Consider the following 26,946-nt stretch of genomic DNA (forward strand, 5'->3'; position numbering starts at 1 on the left):
GACCTTTAAACAGCATCAGGAAAAAAGAATTGAGAAAATTAGCACAAGTGCCAAGAAACCTACATCTTTGTCTGCATTTTGTGGAGACTGAATGAACTCTAAAGCGGTTAAGCCTCTGGAACAAGCATTTTTGGGTACTCTTTTCGTCTTAATAGTAAACACTAAGACAGACAATTGCATTAGAGTGCTGTAAGCAAATTTTGCATTTCTCTTTTGTGATTAAAAAGCAAACGTTTCTAACTGTAGTAGCTTCTTTTCCTAAGGTTTTTGATCTTTACAGGCCATACTCCTGTGTACAGGCATTGATCCTATTCAGTAGTGAGCCAGCCAAACATTCTCAAGTCTGGAAATAGTTACTGTCATCATTAAGTTGTAATGGGTGAATAAAAATGAAAGTTTGAGAGCTCAAACCAGACTTCAGTTTAGATCCTTTGTTCCTTCCCAGTATCATCTGGACAGTGGTTTACAGTATGAATGCGTAAGTATTTCTTTCTGTACACTGCAGCTTCCCTGCTTAGCCACCCTCGTAAAAATGTGAGACTTGTCAGTGTTGTTAATGAAGCAGCCTTGCTAAGAACTTCACATCACTAGCATACAGTGTGAATTTTATGGCAAACAAACCTAAACAAGACTTCCATAAATAAACTAAGTCTTGAAGAGACTCATTTTCTTAATGAACAGTAATTTATTGTAAACTGCCTTGAGTAGGATTGTATTACAGCAATTAGCAAGCTAAAACAACAACAATCTTACATACAGGAATGAACAATCATAACTGGAGTTTTAGCTGACAGTCAGAAAAATCACTTACTACTAGTTAAACCTGCTAGATGTGCAGTGATTAATATAGAAATGTGCAAGATTAGAACACAGGCAAGGCTGCTATGTACATAGCTCTAATCCTTGTTTTGTTACTTATTATTCGTGTTGAATTATTGTCATGGCATTGAAGTAACTACATACTGCAGGCTTTCTCACTTAACACACACGTGCTGTGATTTGAGTTTTGTTTTGAATTGCTGATTTACAACTACTCTAGTATTCTTTGCTGAAATACGTAAACTGTATTTTATCAAGCTTCTGAGATTCACCACATTTACAGAAAAAAAATGATGCATTAAGGCTGAGAAAGTTTACTGTTAAGACATGGCATATCTCTGTGGAACCTTACAGCAACTGCTTGCCACAGCTGTAAGAAGAAACATTGCAGCAGTTGGCAGGAATTAGGAAGGTGATCTGTTTTAGGTCCTGTACGCATTCAGAACAGGACAAACCTTTGTAATGGTACATCACTATTTAATCTTAATGTAAGAAGCCCTGTAAGAATGCTACAATACCTGGTATCTAGATTCACACCAGTACAATAGTGGAAAGCATGTGTGTTTTTTGAGGTTCTGGGATTGTCTTCCATACAATCTGAAACATCTCAGAGCCTCTCACGAGCAGAATGTTTACAGTGATCAACTGTGGGTAGCTAACCAGAAGAGGGTGTCTCTGCTTGCTAACAGTGCAGAGACAACAGAGCACAGATGAAACATGTTTCATGGTCTGTGCTAACGCTGCTGAGTCCTGTCTGGGCTGCTCAGAAAAGGAGCTTTCCCTTTCCTGCTGGTCTAGAATAACGCGACTACTCAAGACAAGGTAGGTGGCATAAGACAATCAAGAGATGTTAAGAACTGTTATTGTGCCAACATAAATAATGTCAAAGTTACTTCCTAGAACTTAAGCTTGATTCAAAAATAAAAGAAATTCCCATTTTTGTCTCCAGTACACATGTAGCACTTTTACTACTTGTAAATATAAATGTATGTGGATATTCCTTTTTTTCTGAAGTTAAAAATGTAATTTGTTAAATTAGCAATGATGACACGTACTTATTTTTCATATAACTTGCTGAAAGAGATGACAAGTCAGACCAAAAGTTCAAAGTGAAGTAAATCAGATTAGTATAGACTATAGGAGAAAACAAAATAATAGAATTCTGTCTGACTGCATATAAAACCTTGCACTGATAAAACCCTTCAAAAACACAGAGCACTTTTATTAAGAGCATCTATAAAGTCAATACGTTGCCACTTAAGACTCCTACCTATGTAATCACCCTAAGCATTTCCATGTTGCATAAATTAACCTACCTCTTGCATGCAGACAGAAGGCCAGACTTTATTACACCTTTTTCATGTTTTCGGACAATGTTTTTGGATACTCTTGAGACTATAAATTCATCATTCTAACAGCTAGACTAGCTCCTTATGTAGAGAAAGCACAAGAATAATCCAATGCTATGTCCAAAGTATCCTTATTTGATCTTGCACAGTGTTCTCCACCGATCTTTCAACATGACACTAGTTCGGTTGTTGAAGTCACCATGGATCAGAATTTTACTCCAATTGCCCACTCCAAACTCCCTTACTCCTGATTTCAGTTTCTTATCTTCTTCGTAAGTCCATGGCTAGGGGAAGAATAGAGAAAATACAGGATATATGAACGGAGAAAGATACTGGTGTAAGAACTAAACTTACAGTAAACATGAAAGCAGGTATTTCCATAGTTGCCTGGTCATTACGCAATACAGATATGGTAGCTGTCAATAGGCTCATTTTGACTTCCTTTAAGCATGAGAACTTGACACAAAGTACAACACGAAAGGTTACAACAGAAGCATTACAAGGCAGTAGCAGGCATCACTTAAAAAAAAGTGCTTCAAATTTCATAAGTTACAAAAGGAAAAAACACAGTGGGTAAAGTTTGGCTTTGTTCCAGAAGTGCCTTGCAGAATTTTATTTTACGGCTAACTAAGCTGCAAGAAACTCTAGCTTGATCCTAGCACATGTCACAAGAGAAAGTGTTTTGTGATACCTTAGCCTCGAAACTGAGAATCAAGATGCTGCTTATCAACAACAGTGAAATTTTAGTGTGGTTAAGGAAAAAAATCCCAACAGTTAAAATGCTGATAGAAGCAAAATCACACATAGGCTGATAGAGATCAGCCCTATTCTCAGCTAACAGCTAAATACTTAACTCTCTCTTTTGGTGAGAAGCAAATGGAGTAGGCCACACTCTTCTCAGTGGTGCACAGCAATAGGACAAGGAGCAAAGGCATAAAGCTTGAACATAGGATGTTCCATACTAACATGCAGAAGGACTTCTCCATGGTAAGGGTGACAGAGCACTGGTTACTGCCCAAAAAGGTGGTGGAGTCTCCTTCTGTGGAGATAGTCAAGGCCCAGCTGGATGCCTGCCTGTGTGACCTATTGTACGGTACATGCTTCAGCCAGGGGGGCTGGACTCGATGGTCACTAGAGGTTCTTTCCAACCCAATTGCAGGCAATTCTGTGATTTTTGATCATTTATTGAGCCTACTGCTTATATCTCACTGTCACGATGTACAAGCTTCTTAATCTGTAAGGGAGGCCATTTGTCTCATAAAAGGAGAGAAAATTACTTGCAGTTACATATTTGTGAGCAATTCCTTCTGCTGAAGCTCTCCAGTGTAGCAGTTATTCCTCAGTTCTCAATACAAACATCTCAATACAATTTTAGGAGTGGACATAAAAGAAAACTAAAGTCTAGACCTTGATTTTTTAAAAATATAATATTATTTTAATTGTAGCTTTATTAGAAAAAAGCATGCATGTAATAAAAAGATCATAGATCATACACAATGTGCTATTTTTAACCTGTGCATTTTTACTCTAATTATATATAGTCATTTTTTCCACTCCAAAATATCAATTCACAACTTTAAAGAAATTATTTAGAAAAAAATATATTCTGCCACAATATGATCCTCCACATGTCTCCACCTGCTTTTGTTGTGGTTTAACCTGGCAGGCAGCTAAGTACCATAAAGCCATTTACCCCCTTGCCCCTAAAGTGACTTGGAGAACTGGAAAACAGTCAAATTTCTGGATTATGACAAAAGCAGTTTATAATAAGACAAATGGAAGGGAAAAAAATAATAGTTTTATACATATACACACAAAAACAAGTGATGCACAGGCACTTGGTATTCAAAGACCAATGCCCAGACAGATCAAGCAGTGGCTGTCCCCTCAGCCAATTCCCCAGTTCTATTATTCAGCATGATGTCATACAAGGAATATCCTTGGGGCCAGTTCAGGTCACCTGTCCTGGTTCTATCTCCTCCCAGCTCCATTCTGGCAGGGAGGTGTGAGAATCCAAGAAGTCCTTACTTAGAGTAAGCACTGCTTAGCAACAATCAAAGCATCAGTATGTTATCAGTACTATTCTTCTGAGTCCAAAACATAGCATCATTCTGCTACTGTGAATAAATTTAACTCTTATCTCAGCCAAAACAAGGACACAATCATACCAGTGTACGTCCCCTCAGGCAAATCAAACTGTATATCATTTCTACAAAGATAACAGAATCCCCCTGTGGGAGAACTGGTTAGGAAAAATACATCTAAAAAGTAAGAATTAATTTCTGTTTGAAATGGCATTTCCCAACATGCTTTCCAGATTTTGGGGAATAAATTTTGAAGAAACAAAAAACAAACTTACAGAAAAGAGCATTAACTCAAAAACATTAATGAGATTGAGTTGAGATGTATAGAGAATTCTGTAGATGTTCCATTTAATCTCTCTTAATTTGTCTTTCTTTCACTGGAGGAATCCTGCTGCTCCTGATGGTCTCATGAACCGCAGATGTTACAAAAGAATACAAAAGGTCAATTTTCACTGACCTCACACTGGCATTTCTGCAAGTACCATTGCCTTCCACACTAAAAGTCTAATTCTAGTTAATGGACTTCTACAAAATACACAATGATCCAACCTGCATGTGTTTGTACATATCATGACCATAAGTCCTAAAAAAAAAAAAACAACCATGAAGATCTCTTATTTTTGCATTTCACCAGTGTCATATTTTGGAGTTGCACTGAAAAAGCAAAAACAGTCAATAGTTCACCTCAGAAGAGCACTATGAAGTTCACACAGACTAGTGATCAAAAGCATGAGTGTGACTCAATGATTGCAGTGCTTACTTGGATACTTAGAAGAAAAATAGTTAATGTCTCTGGCTTCTGCAGGTCTCATTAGTCACCAAGCATTTGCAACTAACAGTCCCACAGTCAGCACAATTTAATTAGCAAAGAGTTGGTTGCTTTTACAAGTATGTATTTTCTAGAGCCCCCTTAACTGAAGAATTTAAATTGCTGTTCCTATTCACCGTATTCTGCTTATCTACTAGGTTTGGTAGAGAGTAGGTTGTGCAACACTATTGATTTTGTGGGACAGAGTTGGCTTTATTTGTAGTAGATGATATGGTGCTATGCTTACGATTCGTGACAAAAACAGTATTAATAACACATCAATGTTGGTCTTTCCTGCTTCTCATGCTGCCCTCTAGTGAACAAAGCATGAGAATGCACAAGAAAATGGGAGGGAACACAGCCAGGACAGGTGACCCCAAATGACCATACCTTATGATGCCATGCTCAGCAATAAAAACTGAGCAAAAGAAAGAAAAGGAGATAGTAGCATTTTCTTCCTAAAAAACAGCTAGACCTGATGACATCTGCTTTCCTGGAAATAACCAGACATCTGCTAACAAGTAGTTAATGAATTCCCAATTTTGCTTTGCTTGCGTGCAGCTTTGCTTTACTTATTAAACTGTCTTCATCTCAAGCCACGAGTTTTATCATTTTTACCTTCCTGAGAGATTAAGTAAAGCTTTTTAAAGGACAGCCAGAAAAGCACATAGCACAGAGCATGGTTTGCCTTTTTCATGAAGAGATGCAACTCAAGTGTGAAACACCAGTAGGACAAGTGCACAAGTGCTGTGTTTGGTGCATCGGTCTGTTCCAGCAAGAAAAACAAAGGATCCATGAAGCACGTAACAGGACTCAGGCAGGTGTACAAGGCTGACAGAAGGGCCATACAAGTAGATGGGGGAAGTCACCAGTGTGTGCACTTTCACAAGTAAACTACTCTGCCAGCTGAAGAAGGGGCTTTTATGTGGGTCTTCCCTATGTGAGCATTGCTGATGGCTGTGCCTGAGGTGATCTGTGTGACTGGCCACATCAGTGCCTGCATCTGGGACAGAAGACTCAGCTTTACTACTGCTTGAACTGCATAGGAACACAGCACCTACATGCTTCAGCTTGTGCAGAAACCCCACATCCTAGGTGCACCAGGCTGGGCTCCAGCAACCTCAGGCAGGAACTGCTGTAGGAGACAGATGCTCCAACTATCCTTAAACAGTTCTGTAGTAAGCAGGACCTGGAGAAACTGCAACTTTTTACAGGACTATGCTTACATACTCCTTATAGGATGGGAAAAGTGATTCTTTACTATTATGCTTACAGCATTATCTAAAAATACCAAAAGGGTTTTTAGTGCTAGGAAAAACTGGGGGGGAAAAAAAAAAAAAAAAAAAAGGACATCAACAGAAAATAAAAACAAGAATAGATGTGGAATAGTTCAAAACAACCTATATTAATTCAGTGGAAGAGTACTAGAATATGTACAGGATCCTCCTCTATGTTGCAGATCACTTCTAGCTGGATAGATCATGCACACGTATACAGTATACCAGATCTTGACATTTCTTCAGTCAGTTTTGTGCCAGTAATTTGTTTTCTTTTGTGCATCCTGAGACTCTACTTTGTTCTGGAATTTTTCCACTGAAGTTTAGATATGTTGATTTTTCTCCATGTAATTTAGAATAAATTATGAAAACCCAGATTTTCAGACAAAAATTTTTTTCTGCCAGTCCTTTACGTTGTCTAAAATGAGTCCATGCATATACAAGATAAGTTGAGAACAAAGGGCTCCCTAAATTCTTTGACACTTGCAGACCATAGGAGTTTATTTTAGGAAAAAAACACATTTCCTTCCAGCAGACTGCTGTTTGCAGTTAACTGAAAACAGCAATGAAAGGCTGAAAACAGGCACTGAATCACTGCAATGAAATGCTATTTACAAAACAAGAGCAAACAATGCCAACATTGAAAGAGGAACTGGATGGAAAAGGAAGTTTTAGAAGTCAACAGCTCTGACACTCACAATCCATAGCATTCTTTCAAGCATGTGGACAGCCTTATATAATGCAAACAACTAAGCAGAAGTGCAGTTATCATTAATAAAGCCATTATCATTACTTTCTATACAATCTAAGAGCCCTTGCTGATGTTAACAGACGTAAGTATCAGGCAGAAAGCAAATGCCTATATATATATATATATATATATATATATATATATATATATATATTTTAAAGTTGTTGAGAGAAACAATTTTGAAAAAATCTAAAACAAGTTGTCCTTTTCTGTAAGTTTCTATAAATTCATGCTTCTAATAATGCTGCATTTATAATAGTAAAGAATAGTGTGGTTTTTTTCCTAGTGAGATTTGTCCACAAGCCCTAGGTCTGTAGCTGACTATAGAGCTGCCATTAATTCTGTGTCTGTTGCCCAATTAGTTTCCAAACTTGATACTGGTAACAAGATTGATGAATGCATGCTTGTCAGCAACTAGCTGACAATATTTAAGTATTATGTAGGAAAAAAATCATGCTTTTGAGTACAACAGGAAAATTATGTGAAAATAGTTGTGATTTTTTTTTTTTTTTAAGGGCATTAGCTGTATTTCAAACTGCTAAGGAATCTTACAGTGACTTAAGTATTCCTAAGATTCGTGAGAAAATAAAAATTTGTGCTTTCATGTAGCAGGGGCCTCCAGCAACCTCCAAGAACACATGGCAGTATCATTCTTCAACAGCTCCCATTAGGACCTCAACCATCTTGAGAAAAGCATACAATTGAAGATTAAGCCACTAAAAATCCTTAAGAAAGCAAGGAATAAGCACAACTCTCCTCACAAAGGAGTCTGAAAAAGAAAATATAAGCATATTCCCCATTCCTGTATGAAAAATGACATGTCAAAATGAACAGAAGAATGAAATAACTTGCACTACAATCGGACATATGATAACATTGCAAATTGTCAGTAGAAAGACTCCATATTATTTCTAAAGAAATACTCTTCAGAGGAATCAATTTAGTATTAATTTAACTCAAATGCTTTATCACTTTACCCTAAGAAAAAATGGCTATACACAAGATCAGTTTGTAGTTCATTCCTAAAAGAAAAATCAACTTCAAATTCACTTCTACCTGTACTTTTCATCTGTGGAATTACAGCATTACTGGATTTAACAACTATTTGCAAGTAATGCAAAGAAGTAGGCTTATCCATGAAGGGAATTTCAAGGACTATTTGAAACGTAAATTATGAAAAGCCTCTCACTTCATTTACAATAATTAAAATAGTTTCTCAAGTAAATATTTTTTTACCTCAGATGAACAAAGGGAAATGGCCTCAAGTTGCACCAGGGGAGGTTTAGGTTGGATATCAGAAAAAAGTGTCTTTACAGAAAGTTAAGCACTGGAATGGGCTTCCCAGGGAGAGGGTTGAGTCACCATCCCTGGATGTGCTTAGAAAACGTTTGGATGTGGTGCTCAGGGACATGATTTAGTGGAGGGTTGTTAGTTAGAGTAGTATGGTTAGGCTGTGGTTGGACTTGATGACCTTTGAAGTCTTTTCTAACCTGAGCGTTTCCATGATTCTGTGATTCTATGAATTACAAAATTACAAAATCTCCATTAAGCTTCCATATTGGAAGACATCCTTTGAAGTTCAAAGCCTTATGAGCAAGTGACATAATGGATTCTTTAACTCAAATACTTTCATCATTGTTTATAAAACTCGTACATTTACTACTTCACAAAAAAACATGTTTAAGAGTCAGGCTTAGCTTTAGTAACATATCAACAAATTTAAGTCTCATGAGCAATAATAAGAGAGACTGCAACAGAAATGCTTTTTTTTTTTTAAAGATAGGAATGCAAAGTTACACTACAGTGAAGCTTGAATAACATGAAGCAGCTTAATCGCAGGCATTGTCAAAGTTCAGTCTATTACAGCTAGAAAAAGATTCTACTGCACTACAAATTCATTCCAACACCATTTAGATTAGAAAGCATTACAAACCTGTCTTCTTCGGCCACAAGGCAAGTCATCTCCACGTTCTTCTACATTTTTCAAGACCTTCAGCCCTAGAAAACAACAAATATATATCCAGACCAATAAGCAGTCAACAGTGAAGTAGTAGTTCTCCATTTTAACAATTCTAAGACACAGTGTACTGTTTCAATATGCTTAGGAAGAGTGAGAAAATTTCAGTATTACTGTATGAACATATTTTTAAATACACTCATGCACACAAATCACATCTTAGTCCAAGGACTATATAGTTTGTCAAGGAAAGTGACTGTACTTCATATGCAATAGACCTCACAAGAGTTATTTTAAGCAATTAGGTAAATACTGTACATAGCAAAGGAACTTATTTCACACCTGTAAAAATATTTTTACCGTAACTCTCTCAGTTCAGGTAGAGAGAATTGCAATTAGTTTCTATATTTCTGATCACTACTTTATGTACCCATTCCATCTTTGGTAACAAGGTGCTAATGATTTTCAGAACTTATGTTACATAATTCATGATTTAAAGTTTTAAAAAAAACTGGAACCAGGACAATTCAGAAGCATCCTAACTGCATTTTACACTATCATTTGTTCCTCCAGTCAGTCAGCCAGCCTCTTTAGCTCCTTCCTTCACTTATCTAGGTCAGAAGCCAAAGAGATAAGTCTTTTAACTAGTCTGGAAGCTATGTTCCCTACAGAATACCAGAATCCTAGTAGAATAAGCTAACAAGAAACAAAGCATACTAGAAAAAAAAAAGGATGTGAATGATTTTGCAAAATGAGTTACCAGGGAACTTTAAATCATTTCAGTTTTCTAAATGAGGCAACCACCAAGCATGAATTTGTGTAGAAACTGCATACAGTAATTAAGAGTTTTCACCATAATCATTCTTACGTGAAACCAGTCACATCGGACAGCAGTCACTGAGCCAACAAATGGTCTGGAAAAGTGTCTGATGTGACTTTGTTTTCAAAGTGTAAAAAAAAAAAAAAAAAAAAAAAAAAAAAAAAAAAAAAAGCTAACACTCACTCTGAACATTGCTTGTTCTGCATCTCTCTTTCGAACAAGGTCTGCAAAGAACACAGAACAATAAAAATGCAAGAAAAAAATACAAGAAAAACCATTAAATATTTAAGTCTAAAGTCTTTCTTTTTTTTTTTTTTTTTTTAAACCTTATCAGGGATGTTATGTCTCCAGTTAGCCAATCTGTAGTACTCCACAGCTCTTCTGTAAGTCTTAAATAAAAATAATTTCCTAAACAGCAACTTGTCATTCAAGTGAATCAACAAGATTTAAATGAAATAAAAACCAAAGACTTCTCTACAAAAACAGCAGTAGACCAACACTAATTGCATAAACCCCTTTATACCCAGAACTACCACTAGCTAATACTGAAGACCTTGAAAAACACGGAACTTACTCCATGAAGTAACTTCTTAAATTTCAAGTATCTACTTTTTTTTTTTTAAATATCTTACTCTTTCTACAAAATAAGAATTGTTACTGTCAGTTTTTGACAAATATTCCCATATCTCTTTCAGATATAATTGTGTCAGGACCTCTCCTTCCAAAAATACCTTATGCGTCTGGCTGTACACTCCATCTGCGCCAGTCATTTTCTCAACAAAATGATGCTAAGAATTCTAGGTATAAATCTGCAGAAAGAAACTCTACCATGACTAAAGCCCACAGTTTATTCTCCATGGAAGAACAAATGGTGATAAACCTAGAATATTACCTTGTTCAAATTCAAGTCAGAGGGAAAGGGGGAAAAAGAAAAAGAAAACCAGGCTTTGAGGTCCCACAGTATTTCTTAGAAAAGAATCTAATAGTTTTGAAACTTCATATTGCTAGTCATGCTTTATCAACAAAGCTACATATTTACCTTAATACTAGAATTGTTAAACATGTGAATCCTACATTTAGTTTAAAAAGAGAAATTCTTTTTCCCTGCCTTCTTTTCCACACAACCTATAGCCTCAAATTAAGAACTATTCTTGATTGAGCTCCTTTGAAAAGAAAATATTTGAAGTATTTCAATGTTTTTGTTGTTATACAAGACTGACAGCTGTTTAAATTGAGAAATGTGTATTTTGAATAAGTACTTAATATCAAACTATTTGATGTAAATGCCAAGAATAACAACCACAGAAAAGCCAATACTTAAAAATAGAGAATGCATTTGTAGTTCATTTTCTGTTGGAAAGCAATTCGGAATTTAAATGTCCTTCCTTCTACCTACTTGTAGTTCAACAAATTTCAAATTACTATCCAAGCATATCCCTCAGTAATATATTGCTAAATACAAACCTTTGTTTTGCTTCCAAATGATTTTCTCTCTCTTGATTTTCTTTCTCTTCTTTGACATTCAAGGTTTTGTTTTGCAACACGCTTAGTTCCCCTCCTTTAGATTCCACTTGCTTTGTAGCTGCCTGTGAGAAACGGAATTCATGTTTCACAATTATAATCAGCCAGAACTTAAATAATGGCAGTGTAGCCTGCATTAGTTCTAACAGTGCATATTTTGCAGACCCTTCAAGAGGCATTACCAATAATTAGTTTAAAAACAATTGTAATGAGGCGAGTTGAGATCCATAAAACATTCACCAGCCAGTAAATCAAGGTTTAGTAATAGGTACAAGTAACATCTGGACATACACAGAGAAATACAACGAATGTTTGCACAGTAACAGAACATACAATGTGTTTCACACTATCTATCTGTATTTGCAGCCTCAATCTTAGCAAGATACTCTAAAATTTACCTTTTTAAGAGCACAAGCCGGAAACTGACAGCCCTCACAAGTTCATATAATTCTACTCACTTCAGAGTGTGTCAAGATCAAAAATACCTACAAACTTTCAAAAGATGCATCTCAGACTTTTGGCTTATAAAATAATTTTCCCACATTCACAAAAAGACATTTAACATACTGCCTAAAGCCTTTTAGCCACCAACTAAGATGATTTCTCCTCATTTCCCAAGTGGAGAAAGGAATGCTACAGACTTCAAGGCATTGTAAGATTTGTGCTTATTGCTCTCATCACCAGGTTCCTCTCATCTACTTGCTATAATAAATAACTGTCACGGAGTTGATCAGATCAATCTATGTCCGTGACAGGGGCGACAGGCCTCTGCCCTCCCCCCCCCACCCCAGTCCCACAAAAATGGGAAGGAAGGAAGGGAGGAAAAGAGCAGCGGCAACAATCTACGGAGGAAAACTTATTTTACTATAATATCGGAATACAAAATAACACAATATATACAATTTAGTTGAAATTGAGATTAATAAATCAGACAAGATGAGAGAGAGAGAGAGTTCCCGGGACCGATTCAAACCTGAAAAGCTTGGAACGGCTAGGAAAGCACCTCCAGCACCCACTGCAAGGCAGCAAGAGAGTGCCCCCCCCACCCGGAAGGGCCAGATCCCGTGACTGCTGTAATGTACAGGGATGGGAACCTGGGACTGGGGCAGTGACACTTAAATGCCCCGTACACTACATGATGTTTTGATGTGGAATACTGAAACCCAAAATGAAAAAAACAAACAAAAAACATAGAACCATGACAATAACACCTAAACAAAACCAACAAGCTTAGTGCACGTGATGTCATTCAGGTCACTTCGGTGCTGACTTTCTTCTCTACTATCTTAGAGGCATACTTGCAGGTCAAATGACCTAAAAATCCTAGTTGTGCACCATCAGTACTAAGCACAGCAAACTGCATTCTATCTAACACCATCTATCCAATCCAAAGCATCTGCTTCACAATGCTTAAATATTATTAGTCAAAACAAGTCAGTCGACAAATTTACTGCAAGCCTGATGCAAACCTTCTCCTTAGCCTGTTGCTTTCAATTATTCACTCTTTCAAAGTATGCTTTTGCCTCCTGTAATTTCTTGTCAGACCAACCTTCAATTCTCTGGAAATCTTAACTTTTCCTTCACAGTAACCTGTAGAACCTCTCTATATTCCCAAGAATGTTTTTTTGTTAATTTTCAAAAAGGTCTGTCTTCTGTATATTTCACAATCCTCAACCACAGTCAAGAAGTGAGGATGAGTTTCTAAACAAATAAATTAGCAGAGAAGACCACATGAAGTTAAATAAACATACTTTACAAAGTAACACTAGCTTTCAGATTTGTCCCTAAGACTAATTATTTTGAAAGAATACTAGAAGTTATTACACAGTAAAATCTAAAACCATTTCCTGAGTGACCCTAGCTGGTTGGTCTTTTTTCAGCATTGCAGGATCTGCACACTCTTCTTAGGACAGTTTAATTTCAAGAAACTTACAGGTTAAAAAAAATTAATTAACAGTAGTAGCTGCAAATTTGCAGATTCCAAGCTTGACAGTAAGCTGGAAATAGCAGCCCACAAGACAGTCTGGTAACAGACCTTTTTGAATTTCCTCATGAAGCACCAAAAGGCAGACAGACACAAATAGTTAACGTTAGGGTATTTTTCTGTTGTACAGTGCTGGAAAACAGTTACTTATGTTGTTCAGCCAAGTGTAATCTTCACTCCTCTAGCCTCCTTCATATCCCAGGTAATTCAGGGAAAAGTAAAAAGACTTGAGAAGACGACCACAATGGCACAGACACTAGGAAGGATGTGTACACAGAAAGAAGGTTTAGGTATGTCACTGTGGAGTTCTGGAGTTCCCTAGCATCTCCAAGTCTGTCTTTAGGCTCAAAGATACAGCTTTGAAAAAATAAACTTGAGAACTGAAAGCACAGCAAGACTTTGAAAGTATTGCTTGTATTACTCTGAATACATTTGAGAGATTGCCTAGTCCATTTCTGATAATAAAATGAAAACCCTAAGGAACTTCTAGCTTGTTTACTTTAAAGTTTACCTCTTATTACCTTTAGATGTTTGTGCTTTTGTAATTGAGCAACTCAATACTCTTCTACAGCAAGTAAACATAAGAGAAATTCTTTACAATCCTCCTGAAGATGAACTGCTGGAGGAATGCTGTTCTTGCCAGCTTTAAATCATTTTTGAGCAAGATCGTTTGTGAATAAAGAAAATCTTACAGGAAAAAGCAGCAATAGTCTTTCATCTCTAAATCCACTGACATTCCAAACTTTTAAACAAATTAAGAGGTCTTGATCTTTCCGTTTTACTATAATTCTTAGGACCTAAATAAGGCAAAACAATTGTATTATCTGACCAGGATTAGAACAGGTCCTAGTGGCAGCCCCAGCCTTTTTACCCTCCAAATTACTTTGCTAATCAAGACAAGTATAGATGATAAATTTGAAGTATTTTAGAAGAGTTTTATTCCTATATTCTATTAAACATTCAATCTTAATTTTTTTTAATTAATAAGATGTTTCATAAAAAGATAAGGCTTCTCTTTCATCTAAGGTAATAACTGAATACAGTCTAAACAGCTTCCTTGAAAGCATGCATCTATTTCATCTTATTGTCATGTACTTCTTTTGAAAAAAGAGTTTCCAAAATAGCTTTCACTTACCTGTAGTAAGAAGTTAGTTCCATTTTCTTTCAGGAAAAGTTCAACGTAAGACTTGACTTTACTTAACAAAAGATTGTAACTGAAGCTCTGGAGAAGGGGAACATACGGATCCTTGCTTTTGACTATGGCTGCCAGCTTCATCCTTAAAGGCTAAAAAAAAAAACAAAAACAAAAAAAACAACAAACCACAGCTATATATGACAAACTAAAAATTTGTCTTGCAGTTATCTTAGCATCTATGATAAATAGGAGATAGACAAAGCTAAACCAGATGATTATGTAGTTCTCTGAATATACCTAGACAAATTCATGATACAGTTTGAAAGGATTCTACAGTGGACTAGATTGAACACCTGGAGCTTACTCTGATTATATGTTCAATGAGCAGTAAGTACAGCTTTCCAGAGATGCACATTTTCATTTCCTTTTCAAATAAGACTGAAAGCAGTACAGTCAGTGGAGCAGAACGTTTGCCCAGAAGAGCTCTCATTATTGGGTTTCTTTTCTTATTTGCTCCTTACATAAACTGCTACAGAAAGGAGTCTACAGTAATCAGGAAGAGGGCTATTTACATAGTAGCATTAAAGACAAAAACACCTGTAATTAATCACCTCACACTCATCCACAAACCACCCTGAATCCTACAGAGACCAATACAGACAATAAGTAACGTATTTATTCAGGCTGCACTTGTTTATGAACTCGAATACTATTACTACAACCTACATTTCCAAAACAGCCGAGTCTTCTGAAAGAAAGGTTTCTGAAGAGTAAATTATACACATATTACTATTTATAAGGAGCACTTATGCTGATATACCAGAGGAAGATCTAGAACTGCTATCACTCTTCTTTTTGTCTGCAGTGTTGGTCTCCTTCCACTTTTTCCTCTCTACACTGTTTTCCTCAGTGTAGCATACTAAAAAGCATCACTTTCTGTCTCCATAAAATGCCAGAGATCCTCCTGTTTCAGCAGTTTATGACACATTGCTATTACAAGGTGGGGGGATAAGGGGTGGAAAACAGGAGGTTGTCAAAAGTTTTTTCAGCTAACTAATGAAATACAAGTAAAGAAGGACCTGCATAAACACTACACTCACTCAAAATAAAAGTTAAATCCCTTAAGCCTATATACAATCTATTTTTTCTTTTCTTCCCCCCCTCCATGTTTTTCAACCTCCTAGAAACCATCCCCATTACCACAGTAGTCTATAGGTTGCTGAAATCATCACTTCTAGTACACTTACTGTTTTCAGCAAATTCAGGTGTGTGCATTACCTATTATTTTGAACTGATATACACATAAGATTCACATCTTCATGAAGCAGTGAACATCAAACCAAGAGGTAATCATACACAGATGTTAGCAGTTCCAGATAGAGGGAATGTTTTTATGCCTCTATGTTACAGATGCTAATGATCTTTCTTTCCTTCTGATGTTTCAACCTCTACAATGCTAATTAATCAATGGAGAAGACAGATAAAGCACACTGCAGTGGCTCAGAAAAGGTCAGCAGCCCAATTAGAGCAGTGGACTCTTTCATTTCTCTACCAGCATGCTTATATGGTCTTTAGCTTGGAAAAAAAACCTGCAGTATCACTTTCCCAGAATCAGAGTGGGAAAGATGTCGTTTGGAGTGTTGCTACCCACAGTAGAGAATATCTGCATCTAGAAGGAGTTGCTTCACTCCCACAAGTCACCTGTTATTCCTATTGTTCCCCTATGTCCAAATATTCTTTTGTACTGACAGCTGCCACATCTGTGGAAGTGACTGCACAAAGGATGAAGCTATGCAGGTAGTATTTGCTACCTTTGGGAAATTGTTCTTCTCTCTTTTCCTCTAACGCAAGCAAACAAAAACAAGCATAAATGAAGCAAGTTCTTACCTTACGTGATTCTGTGTCTGTGAATAGCCTATCAAGAACTTCAGCAGCCTCCTTATAATATCCTTTCTCCATATAGACTGCTACAACCTACAATCAAAAGTTACATCTTCAAGGTATGCTGAAACATTTGATCTGAAATTCTATAGAAAACAAGAGTCACACTCCTGCAGCTTTGTAAATATACAGCCCTGGATTTTGAAGCATCTCAAGATGACTAATAATTACCTAATTAGAGCTAGTTCTGGAAATATTACGTGTCATGAATAAAGGCTTAAAGACAGAGAATTAAAAGGATCTTAATTGATGCGAAGTTTCCTTTACCTACTAAGAAGTAGTAAGATCTTCCCTCTGAAGGACTTTCACAGTGCAATAGCTGACAACTTTCCCTTAAAAAAAAAGTGCAATTAAAGTGCAACAAATGCATTTCAGTAATGTGATCATTTGACATTTTTATTAAGTGTAAGACACGTTCAATTCAGTAATTCAATGATGCCCACTTGTAATATTACAACACATGTATATTTTAGATGATTATTCAAGAAAAAAAAAAACAAACACCAAATCCCAAAACAATTGGGATTATGCCTTGTTTAAGCACAGATATTTTGTAGGCACGTCTAAATAATAATAAAAAAAAAATCACTTATTGAGAAGTCTGACTGTGAACTATCCTATCTTCTCTAACTCCAGCTCAACAGCATGCATACACTCATCTTTATTGCATGCTAGGGAAGAACAGCAAAAACAGAGCTGTTCAAGTGTTTTGGAACAGTACAGTACAAAACACAAAGTACAAAGAAAGTCTGAATTCTAAAAAAAAAAAAAAAGAAAATTCAGAGCAGGTTAAGAATTTGTTTACAAAAAGATTTCAATCTGTATGGGAGCTGTTGAGCCATGGCCTGAGCCACGGATTGATCACCTGAGGAAAGGACTGAGTCAGCCGTGGGAGCACTGGTGAAGGCAATTCACCTGTGTCACTGGAAGCGGTGGAGCCCGGCTCCACTCTAGACCCCATTTAAGGGCTGACTGCCACTAGAGAAGGATCTTTTCCTGGAGATCCCTCCTTTGTGAAGCTCCCCCCCACCCCGTGAGCCTAGATCTTTGGACATGGGTGAGCTTTCTCTCTGTTTGTCGCTTTTTCCATTCCACCACAATAATCTTTCCAACTGTAACACCATCTTAAAATACACTTCTCAAAAAAACAAACCCAACAAAAAAGAAATACCTACTAGGAACAGGTCAGTTTCTACGTATTTCTCTCTAAAATCCAAAGCTCTCTAATATGGAGAATTTTTTTTTTTTTTTTTTTAGACAAGAAACCTCATGTAAAATTAAAGCTACTCAAAATACATTGTAAAGATAAAGATGCAATGATTTGAAGTACTCAGCTGATATCTAATTTTTTCAAATTGATGGGCTTTTCAAGTATTTCAAAGAGGAACAAACCAGAACCAAAAAAAGATCCCTTGTACAGCTCTAAAGTTAAAAAGAGAAGAAACTTAAAATTAACTTCAGCCTGTTCATAGCTCAAGCTCTGTTTTAATAGCATGAATAGTTACATGCTGAAGAGTTCTGAATAAGTCACACAGACCTGAATTTGAATCAAGCGACGAATTTCTTCATGAAGTGTATTTAGTTTACTTTCTTCTCTTTCAAGTAAAGTCCAAAATGACAGAGCAGACTCCAAAGGTGAAATTCTTGTATCGTTTTCAAATTGGCATTCTTAGAGGGAAAAGAAATAGAAAATAAAGTACATTCACTATTTATTCACAATGAAGTCATATATACAAAGAAAAAAATTCATTTTTTCCCCTCAAGTAATTTTTAGTTTCTCTCTCCAGGTGTTTTTCAAGATCAGAAGGAATTCTCTTTCCTTTCTTCAACAGGTCAAACCAAGGGAAATTCAGACAGCGTAACAGAAGGCTGTCACTGGAAGAGTAGAAGCATCCTCTCATATCACTGTGCCAATAATAAGGTTTGTGCAAATGCCCAGCACACAGCATCAAAGTGACCGGTTCTGACAGAAATCCAGCTTAGCAGGATAACCACTCCCTCTGCACTCTACAGTTTCCCAGTCTGATCACTGGGCATGAGTGAGTGCACCAATGTAACAGATGCACCAGATGCTAGCAAGTGCACAAGTCAGCTTTTGTCTGTGGCAATGCCAGCTTAGCTTAAAGTATTCACTCAACTACAGCCTTGTGTATACTTTTACTTTAAAAGGCACCATGGGATAATTTCTCTCAGTGCCTTCTTATTCCTTGTAGTAAGTATTTTTCAGATAGAAGGCAAATAATTTAAGCATGACTAAAAAAGCAAAAGCACTTGGTAACAGCTACATAAGCAAGACTGAAAAAGCAGAAGTATTTGAAAACAGCTACAACATGAATTGTTAAAATTTAAGTAGTATGATGTGCATATATACATACACACAAAAGAAAGAAGTCACACTTCAGTGTTTTCCTAATTATTGCTTCAGTTAACACAACACTTCACACTGAGTTTATTTCAAGGTAATACCAAAGCATTTAACTCTTCAAGAGTTGGCATCTGAAACAAACTACCCTTTTCCAGTCTGTACTGGGCCTTATTTTAATCAAAGAAAGAATTAGGAAAGCTGCCATAAAATACATCAGCTATCCAGATACTTCATGCGACTACATCTGGTATACTAACTACAAAGCTCATGTAGTCTTGTTCTCCACACGTCCCCTACACTGTGATAGATAAAAACACATTGAAGTTATATTCCGTAATGACACATACAATAACAATGTTAAAGTATTATCAGAGAAATTTCTATCATTACATATAAAATAACTCAGCATATGCTAAATTTGAAGTTGAACTGAATAAAGAAAAATGTTATTACCTGATAATACAAGTTTTAATTGTATGAAAACAAGCCTTTGTGGTACTGCTAAGCTAAAATACATCTTTGTTCTTCCTTGCTAATGGCTGCAAGGCTGCTTTTAAAGTTCCTAAAAAAGCTGGCAGCAGAGAACTTAAGTACCCCAAAAACTTGAACATGGACAAAGAATCAGCTTGGCCAAACCAGTTGTGACCTCAGCCAAACAGAAGACAGGGAACAACAATGCCAAAGATTTGCTGCCGGCTGGAAGTCTTGCAGTCCTCTGTAAAAAGAAAATCACTCTTCTCATCTAAGTTCACACATGCACAGTCTGCCTTAATCTCTAGATTTAGATGTGTGAAGTGTGGAGAGCACTTTGCTGCACTCGCAGATATTGCTCACTAAGGGTTAGGCATTTTTCCCCCCACTATATTTCTGTCATTGATACTATTGAGAAAAGATGACCTACAACTTGAACAACATGTAACCATTCCAACACCACACAGTAATAATACCTGTCCAGCATATAGAGCAAATTCAGTCATTTTATGCATATAGCAGAAGCTGTGCAAAAGCCTAATACACCTCTCTCTACATACATACACACACACACCACAAATCTACTTCAACAGCTAATGGGAGGGGAAAAGAACAGAACCAATAAACTACAGTACTTACCAAGTCTTTTTCCATCTGCAATTCTTATCAAAAGCTGACAGAGGTACACCATTTTTTTCTGATGTGTTGTTATTTTGGAGAAGCCATTAGAAACAGCTGGAAAAGAAAAGTCAGTCTTGCTCCAGCACTGCCACAGTGTGGCTACAATTGTACTACACAATAATATCAGACTAAAAACCCTTCCTCAGATCCCTAACAAATTAAATTCAGGGGATTATCACTTATTCTTCTGTAATATAAGAACTTAAATCATATTTAAATTCAAATTTACTCCTCTGAAGCAGTTTGTAACAATAACTCAGAAGTTGCAAAACGATCACAGGCTCACGTTCATTAACTCAGAACACCACCACGCCATCTTAAACAAGATGCTATTTTACTCAGTAGCGTACTATGGAGACAGGTAACTGCTTCAAGAAAAGATTTCCCTGCAACAGAAGCACAACATGAGTACATCAACTGGTAACATACAGTGTTGCTGTGACAACTGACAGATCAAAAGCAGTAAAAGCTACAAGAGCAGCCTAGTCAGAAATATAAGGATTTATATTGTGGGTTTACAAGGTTAGGAGAATCATATCATAGAATTGCTGAATGGCCTGGGTTGAAAAGGACCTCAAAGATCATTTGGTTTCAACCCCCCCATGCTATGTGCAGCGTCACCAACCACCAGACCAGGCTGCCCAGAGCAACATCCAGCCTGGAAGAACAGGTCAACTTGTCCAAGACGGCTGAAGACTGAGCACCCTAGTCCAGGTCATGCTTGTGTACATTTCCCAGTGTCAGCCTAGCAAGAACCAGGATTGTGCAGCATGGGAACCCACCCACACAGGGTTTTCACTGACACAACACCATTGTTTTTACTTGGAAGTGCTCAGCCTACTTGCTTATTACTGTATGATCATCTCCTAGGGAACAATGGAAAAGTATGCATTTACAAACTAATTAAAAAGCCTGAATGAATACCCAATATAATTCTTGATATTAGATTGTCATTTGGGTTTCAAAGAACACATCTGCAGTTCTGTTTCTGAAAACAGTTATACAAGAGCTTTAGATAAGTTACAAAATAAGATAAAGCATATTGCTTAGAATAGTGAGACAGCGCCACTAGTTATAGCCTCAAATTTAGGCATCTCCCCTAGCAAACAAGGGAGTTCAGTGTCAGAATGAGCCTGGATAATGAGCTCGCTATTGGAGGTGGGTGCTACCCTTGTATCCTGAAGATGGAGCCAGAGTTTGGAAATTTCTTGAGTAGAAAGAAAGCTGCAGCTAAACGATGCACATGGCAAGTAGCTTGAGATCATTTAAGCTTTCTCTGTTCCTCCACATACCTCTAGGTTGCACCTACTCTGGCACTTTAGTTCAAGGATGAGATTTTACATAAAAAATTCTCTGCTTTAGTTTGTTTCACAAAGTCTTCATTACACAACTCTAAATTCCTTCACAGCTAGAGGAAAAGAAACCTTGCTTATGCAGCATAGATAACAGGTCCACAGCAGCAGTCATTCAAAGGTAATGCAGATGAACAGGCTTAGAGAAGCATTCTAGAACGGTTTACTATTAATTCATTTGTTCAAAGTATCCTCAAGCAGAAGTTGTTTCCCTCTGTACAGCCACTTAAATATATTTCTTGGTTTCCATGAGAGATTCTGGAAGTCCTGCTCCTTGCCATGCAGATACTTGAACAAGACAGTTCTGCTAACAGACCTGCCGAAGCAGGATAAGGTAGGCAAGGCACATACACCTGCCAAGCTGCCTTTGAACTCCAGGCTAAATAGCAAGGTATCCCACCAATTTCTACCTGGCAGCATACTGAGCTCTAAATAAACATTATCTCCTAATAAAATATCTCCTCTTTTTGTTTTATATGTACTAAACTTTTGCACTTGCTTCTTTTTCAGTTGACTAGAAGACAGTCATCACTTCTGTAAAATCTTATTTTGATCTGTGCAGATGTTTTGCATTCTCACAAGAAAAGCCTTTTCTAATGCAATCTTATAGGTGCAGTTAGCTTTTTTCATAGATTAATATACTCTCAACTTAGTAATCTCACAGCATGCTGCTCTTTCCCGATATCCAACCTAAACTTACCCTGGCACAACTTGAAGCCATTTCCCCTTGTCCTGTCACCAGTGAGAAGAGACCAACCCTGCTCTCTCTGTGGTCACCTTTTAGATATTGGAAGAGAGCAGTAAGGTCTCTCCTCAGCCTCCTTTTCCCCAGACTGAACAGCCCCAGTTCCTTCAGTCTCTCCTCATAGGCCATATTCTCCAAGCCCTTCATAAGCCTTGTTGCCCTTCTTTGGGCCTGCTCCAGCACCTCAACGTCCTTTCTGTACTGAGGTGCCCAAAACTGAACACTGTACTCAAAGTGAGGCCTCACCAATGCTGAGTGCAGGGGCAGGATGACTTTCCCTTACATTCACATGAGCATCTAGAAGACACCCCTCCATCACACTAAAAGGCTAGTTGGCGTCCCTCTTCGATCTCGTTTAGCTACAACTGAAAAATTCTCCACAACCACGACTGTGCAGATAATTATCGTGCAGTTTGGTGGAAAGCCTTTTAGTTGCTCAAAACTCTCAATTGAACAGTGGCTGTGGTCTGTTTTCCTGGGCATGGGAACACTACTCTGGGGCCAGGTAAAATAGGTTTTTTCCAAATGTCAAATCCATTTGTGTTAATGAATTTGTATTTTTCATGTAAAGCATTTTACCTTAAACATTCTGATCTTTGAAGTGGACTATGTAAATTTGTAGAAATTAACAGTAAATGCTGCCTAAATTTATCTGGGTTAATAGCTAGAAAGTCTGTGGTTAGACATTTCCTGACTATGACTTGATTATTTGGTTATAAGTAATAACTAGATACTGTGTCTGGTTTAGGACAGTTAGGAGGAAGTTTTTGGAAGGTTGCCCAAGGAGGCTGTGGATGCCCCATCCCTGGAGGCATTCAAGGCCAGGCTGGATGTGGCTCTGGGCAGCCTGGTCTGCTGGTTGGTAATCCTGCACATAGCAGGGGGTTGAAACTCGATGATCATTGTGGTCCTTTTCAACCCAGGCCATTCTATGGTTCTATGGTTCTATGGTCTTCTGATGGAGACTATTACAGCATAACCCAGGCCCGGTTCCTCACCCTGTGCCACGTCCCTCCACCGCCTGAACTCGGACCCGCACTCCTCCACGAAATGCCGGCACAGGCAGCAGCAGCTGAATTCCAGCACCCAGTCCGCAGCCACAGCTTCCGCCAACGCTGAAGGCACGAACGGAACCAGACCACTTTCCTGCTCCCTCCCCGCCTCCGACATTTTCAATCTGGGCGCCACTACTCCCCCCGCCCCTACCAACGGTACTGCCGCCCTATCTCCGCCCCTTTCCGGCGCCTCGGCCAATCAGCGCGGCCCTCGTGTCGTCACTTCCGCCGCCTAGAGGAGCTGTGTGAACCATCCTGGAGGCGGGAGGGTAGTTTGGCGCTGACGTCACGCTGCCCTCCGGAGGCCGTTGGGGTCGTTGGTGGCGGCTCTGCTGCGCCGTGGTCCGTGTGAGGGGGGGCGCCTTTCGCAACCGGAGCAGTTGCTGCCAGGGCGCGGGGGAAGAATGTCTGGGGTCTGCACAGAGCTGGCTGTGGGACTTCTTAGGAGAGCCCGCGGGAGGGGAGGTTCAGGTTGGGCATACATGAGGAAAAGATTCTTCACCAGAGTGTGGTGGAACAAGCTTCCCAAGCACCAAGCTGCTGGAATTCAAGTGTCTGCATGGTGCTCTCAGACGTACGGCCTGCTTTTTGGGTGGTCCTGAGTGGGGCAGGGTTTGGACTCGACGATCCTTAGAACACTTCTGACTTCTGATATTCTATGATTGCAAGGCAAACAGAAAATGGGAATTTTGACGATATGAAGAAGGGACAGCTATGAAAAAAACACAAGTGTGAAAAAAATAAAAGGGTTATATGAAAATGTTCAGCTGGTTGGTACTCTTGTTTATGCCTGATCGGTGCAGTCCATCCTGTCTTACTAAAACTGCTTCTGCCTTTCCTGGGTAGAGGGGCTCGCAGTTCAGTGTGCTGTGGTACCTGCAGCAGGAGAGAGCGAGGTGTGATCACTGACAGACATCAGCCTGAACGCAGCAATGGGTGGGTGAAGCGTGCTGGGAACAAGACGGAGTGGGGTTGCGATGAGCCAGTCCTAGATGTGAGTGTCCATGTGTCCTTTGTGTTCTGAGGGCCTTCCTTTTATAAATCTCTCTGTAAATTGAACTTAGATATATTTTACCTTACCTCAACCAGAATCAAGAGTCCTAATCAAAAATACCAGAAAAGCTAGTGGGGTGAAAATAATAAGATGCACACTGAAAATTCCAAGGCCCCTTTCACTTACAGAAGTAATTTACAAGAGGGGAGTCAACTTTTTGAAAGGGTGGATAATAACAGGATAAAGGGAAATGGCTTTAAGTTGAGAGAGGGAAGATTTAGGTTGGATGTCAGGGGGAAGTTCTTTACTATGAGAGTGGTGAGGTGCTGGAACAGGCTGCCCAGAGAGGTTGTGGATGCCCCATCCCTGGGGGTGTTCAAGGCCAGATTGGATGGGGCCCTGGGCAGCCTGGTCTGGTATTGAATGTGGAGGTTGGTGGCCCTGCCTGATGCGGGGGAGTTGGAACTTCGTGATCCTTGAGGATCAGCCTGATCCAGCCTGAGCCATTCTGTGAATTCTTTGTAGACTTAGTCTAGTTTACCTCTTTCCTTTCTGTCCAAAATGCACATTCTAAAGGTGTGGAGCATTTTCAGGAATGTTGTACTACATTTTGTTGCATGACAAAGCTTCTTGCTTCATTTGTTATCACTTCTCCTGAACATTCATTCAACATTTAATGCTGTCAAAAATAACAGACCATGGAAAATCGCCTCTTTCTAGAAATTACTGACAGTAAGTTTCCATTCAGTGTAGGATTCTACTAAATGATTATGCCAAGATTATGAACGGATAATATCCTACAGAAATTTCACAGATTTATAGGTATTGTGTAGGGAATCGAACAGAAGTAATTAGATGCAGGCAGTAAATTTATGAGAGGAGAAAAGTAATCATGGGTTAGGTTGGTCTGCAGTAGAAAATAGTTACAGCTCTGCAGTTGTATTTGGTCCCTGCAGTGAGTGCAGATGATTTGGGCTTTGCTGAGAAAGTGGCCCCTATGTGGCTGGATGTTCTGTTCAGAGGCTCAGATTCCTATGGGACTCTGTTCAGGGCTAAAGGGAGAGCCAGCTGGTAATGAAATAGAGAAAGTATGAGAGCAAATGGGTGGAAATTCCTGGCACCTCGTTGTCAGACAGGTATTCAACATTTTGCCTTTCCTGACTTGGGTTAATTGACTCTGTTTTATAGATTTCTTCTGCTTCATTTGCAAATAGGTGCATTCTGTGGATAGAGTGAAAGGGGAATGAGAAGTAAGTGAAAGGCTGGATTTCTCATGTTGTATTATTAACGTCGTAACTCATTTGATTTCTAAAGCTCACACTGTGTGCTGCAAATATTAGACATCTTAACAGCTAGTTAAGCTAATATGTATGTACAAGAACAGAACTTGCATTATTCTTAGCTAATATGGCACAATTTAAATATAAATGTATGGAGGTATTCAATATAATGTGTTTAATGGAGTCTTGTCCCTTTTGCTGAGGTGAACTCATGTGCAGAAAAGAAATTTGTAGCTATTGATTTTGCTCTGGCTGAAAAGCTACACTATGCAGTCAAATAAGAGTTGAAGCAAGATAGCTGACTACACTGTCGCCAGTGATTCAATGACCAGCCCACTGGAGCATTTGCATTGTCCAGTATCAAACCAACCTTTACTACAATGCATGAATGATCCCATTAGCAGGAGGGGAAAAAAAAGAAAAAGGAAAAGAAAGAAGAAAAGATGACCTGGCATGCTAGATAGTGGTGAGAGCCAGCTAGATAGTGGTGAGAGCCAGTCCATCACGTTACCAATGGAAATTCTTGTTACATTTTGACTTTACCATCAGGATAAGGCATTTAAAGCAATTAAGCAAATTCATGGTGTGTCAATGCTTGGATGAATTTAAGTGGTCTTTACAGATTACATTTTATCTAAATGAAGATTATTCAGGAAAGGTATTCAGAATGAGTCCCTGACTTACCAGTCAGGTGCCAATCTCTGTGGTGTGCTCAATGACTGAGACTTTGCACTGCTTTCTGTGGAGTTATCCCTGGGATGCAGTTTTTGCTTCGGTAACACCATTTCTCTGGAGACCCTTTGGAAACTTTACTTAATTTAGAAGCCATAATTTATATGTTTACTCCTTTAGAGTCTGGGTGCTAGGGACAAATAGCTTTGAAACTCTACATGCTGTTAAAAAAGGTCTTGGAAATAATATTCTCTTGTTTTGCTGATTTGTTGAACACACGATCTGAGTGAGATTCAATTGTATGAGTGAGACTGAATGTAGTGCTGTCACCAACCTCAGCTTTCAAACCAAAGGAGAATAAATTATGCTTGTTTAAAATGTAAATAACAAGAGGTTAGTAGATCTTATCTGATTTTTGTAGCTATTTTGACAGGCAGTGCTTCTGAGCATGTACACAGTAAGTAAATAGTTTGCCCTGATCAGATTTATCCCAATGAATGTCAAAATAATTTGTAACAATACTCTTCTTCTAATTGCAAAATTACATTTTTATTCACTCAGAATTCTGAATACATTTCTGACAATCCCTGTGATTTATTTCTGCAGGAGTTACGATTAAAAACTCTAAGCAGACATGCTGATTATCCGAAGTTCCTTTTCAGTTTTAACTGTGGGGAAATACTGAAGTGAAACATTTCTTGCAGAAAACTAGGGTAGCTGCAGACTGAAGTGTTGATGCCTCCTTTTTCTCAGTCTTTGCTAAGGTAAATATACTTATGGAACATGTTGGAAGTGATCAAACAGGGCTCTCTTATGTGGTCCTGATGAGAAGTCAGGAAGAATTTTTTCTGTCCCTTTAGGTTGCAGCTACATTGTACCACGTGA

At 38.3% G+C, this 26,946-nt stretch overlaps 1 protein-coding gene across 4 annotated transcripts; it reads right to left on the reverse strand.

Moving 5' to 3' along the window:
- Positions 1-2: 2 nt before the first annotated feature.
- TERF1 (telomeric repeat binding factor 1) lies at positions 3-23,260 on the reverse strand. 4 transcript variants are annotated; one of them, XM_048940872.1, is made up of 9 exons: positions 23,059-23,260; positions 19,922-20,017; positions 17,984-18,114; positions 16,393-16,479; positions 14,506-14,655; positions 11,330-11,451; positions 10,049-10,089; positions 9,022-9,086; positions 5-2,452 (listed from the first exon to the last, which is right to left on the reverse strand). In XM_048940872.1, exons 1-9 carry the CDS (start codon positions 23,228-23,230, stop codon positions 2,300-2,302), a joined length of 1,017 nt encoding a protein of 338 aa, XP_048796829.1. In that variant the 5' UTR covers positions 23,231-23,260; the 3' UTR covers positions 5-2,299. The 4 variants fall into 4 exon arrangements, with proteins under 4 accessions (XP_048796826.1, XP_048796829.1, XP_048796827.1 ...); XM_048940870.1 differs by lacking the exon at positions 5-2,452 and adding an exon at positions 7,279-7,771 and having other exon boundaries at positions 23,059-23,252; XM_048940871.1 differs by lacking the exon at positions 5-2,452 and adding an exon at positions 7,279-7,857 and having other exon boundaries at positions 23,059-23,252.
- Between the last annotated feature and the right edge of the window lie 3,686 nt (positions 23,261-26,946).

This window comes from Lagopus muta, chromosome 3, assembly GCF_023343835.1.
Source record: "Lagopus muta isolate bLagMut1 chromosome 3, bLagMut1 primary, whole genome shotgun sequence".
In the NCBI taxonomy this organism is placed as follows: domain Eukaryota; kingdom Metazoa; phylum Chordata; class Aves; order Galliformes; family Phasianidae; genus Lagopus; species Lagopus muta.

Excerpts from the sequence above, each read along its gene's own strand:
- TERF1 (XM_048940872.1), bottom strand. The coding sequence starts at position 23,230 with ATGTCGGAGGCGGGGAGGGAGCAGGAAAGTGGTCTGGTTCCGTTCGTG. Across the intron at positions 11,452-14,505 it reads GAACTAACTTCTTACTACAG|GCAGCTACAAAGCAAGTGGA; the intron begins GTAAGTGAAAGC and ends CGTTTCTCACAG. Across the intron at positions 2,453-9,021 it reads CTTGTGGCCGAAGAAGACAG|CCATGGACTTACGAAGAAGA; the intron begins GTTTGTAATGCT and ends TTCTTCCCCTAG.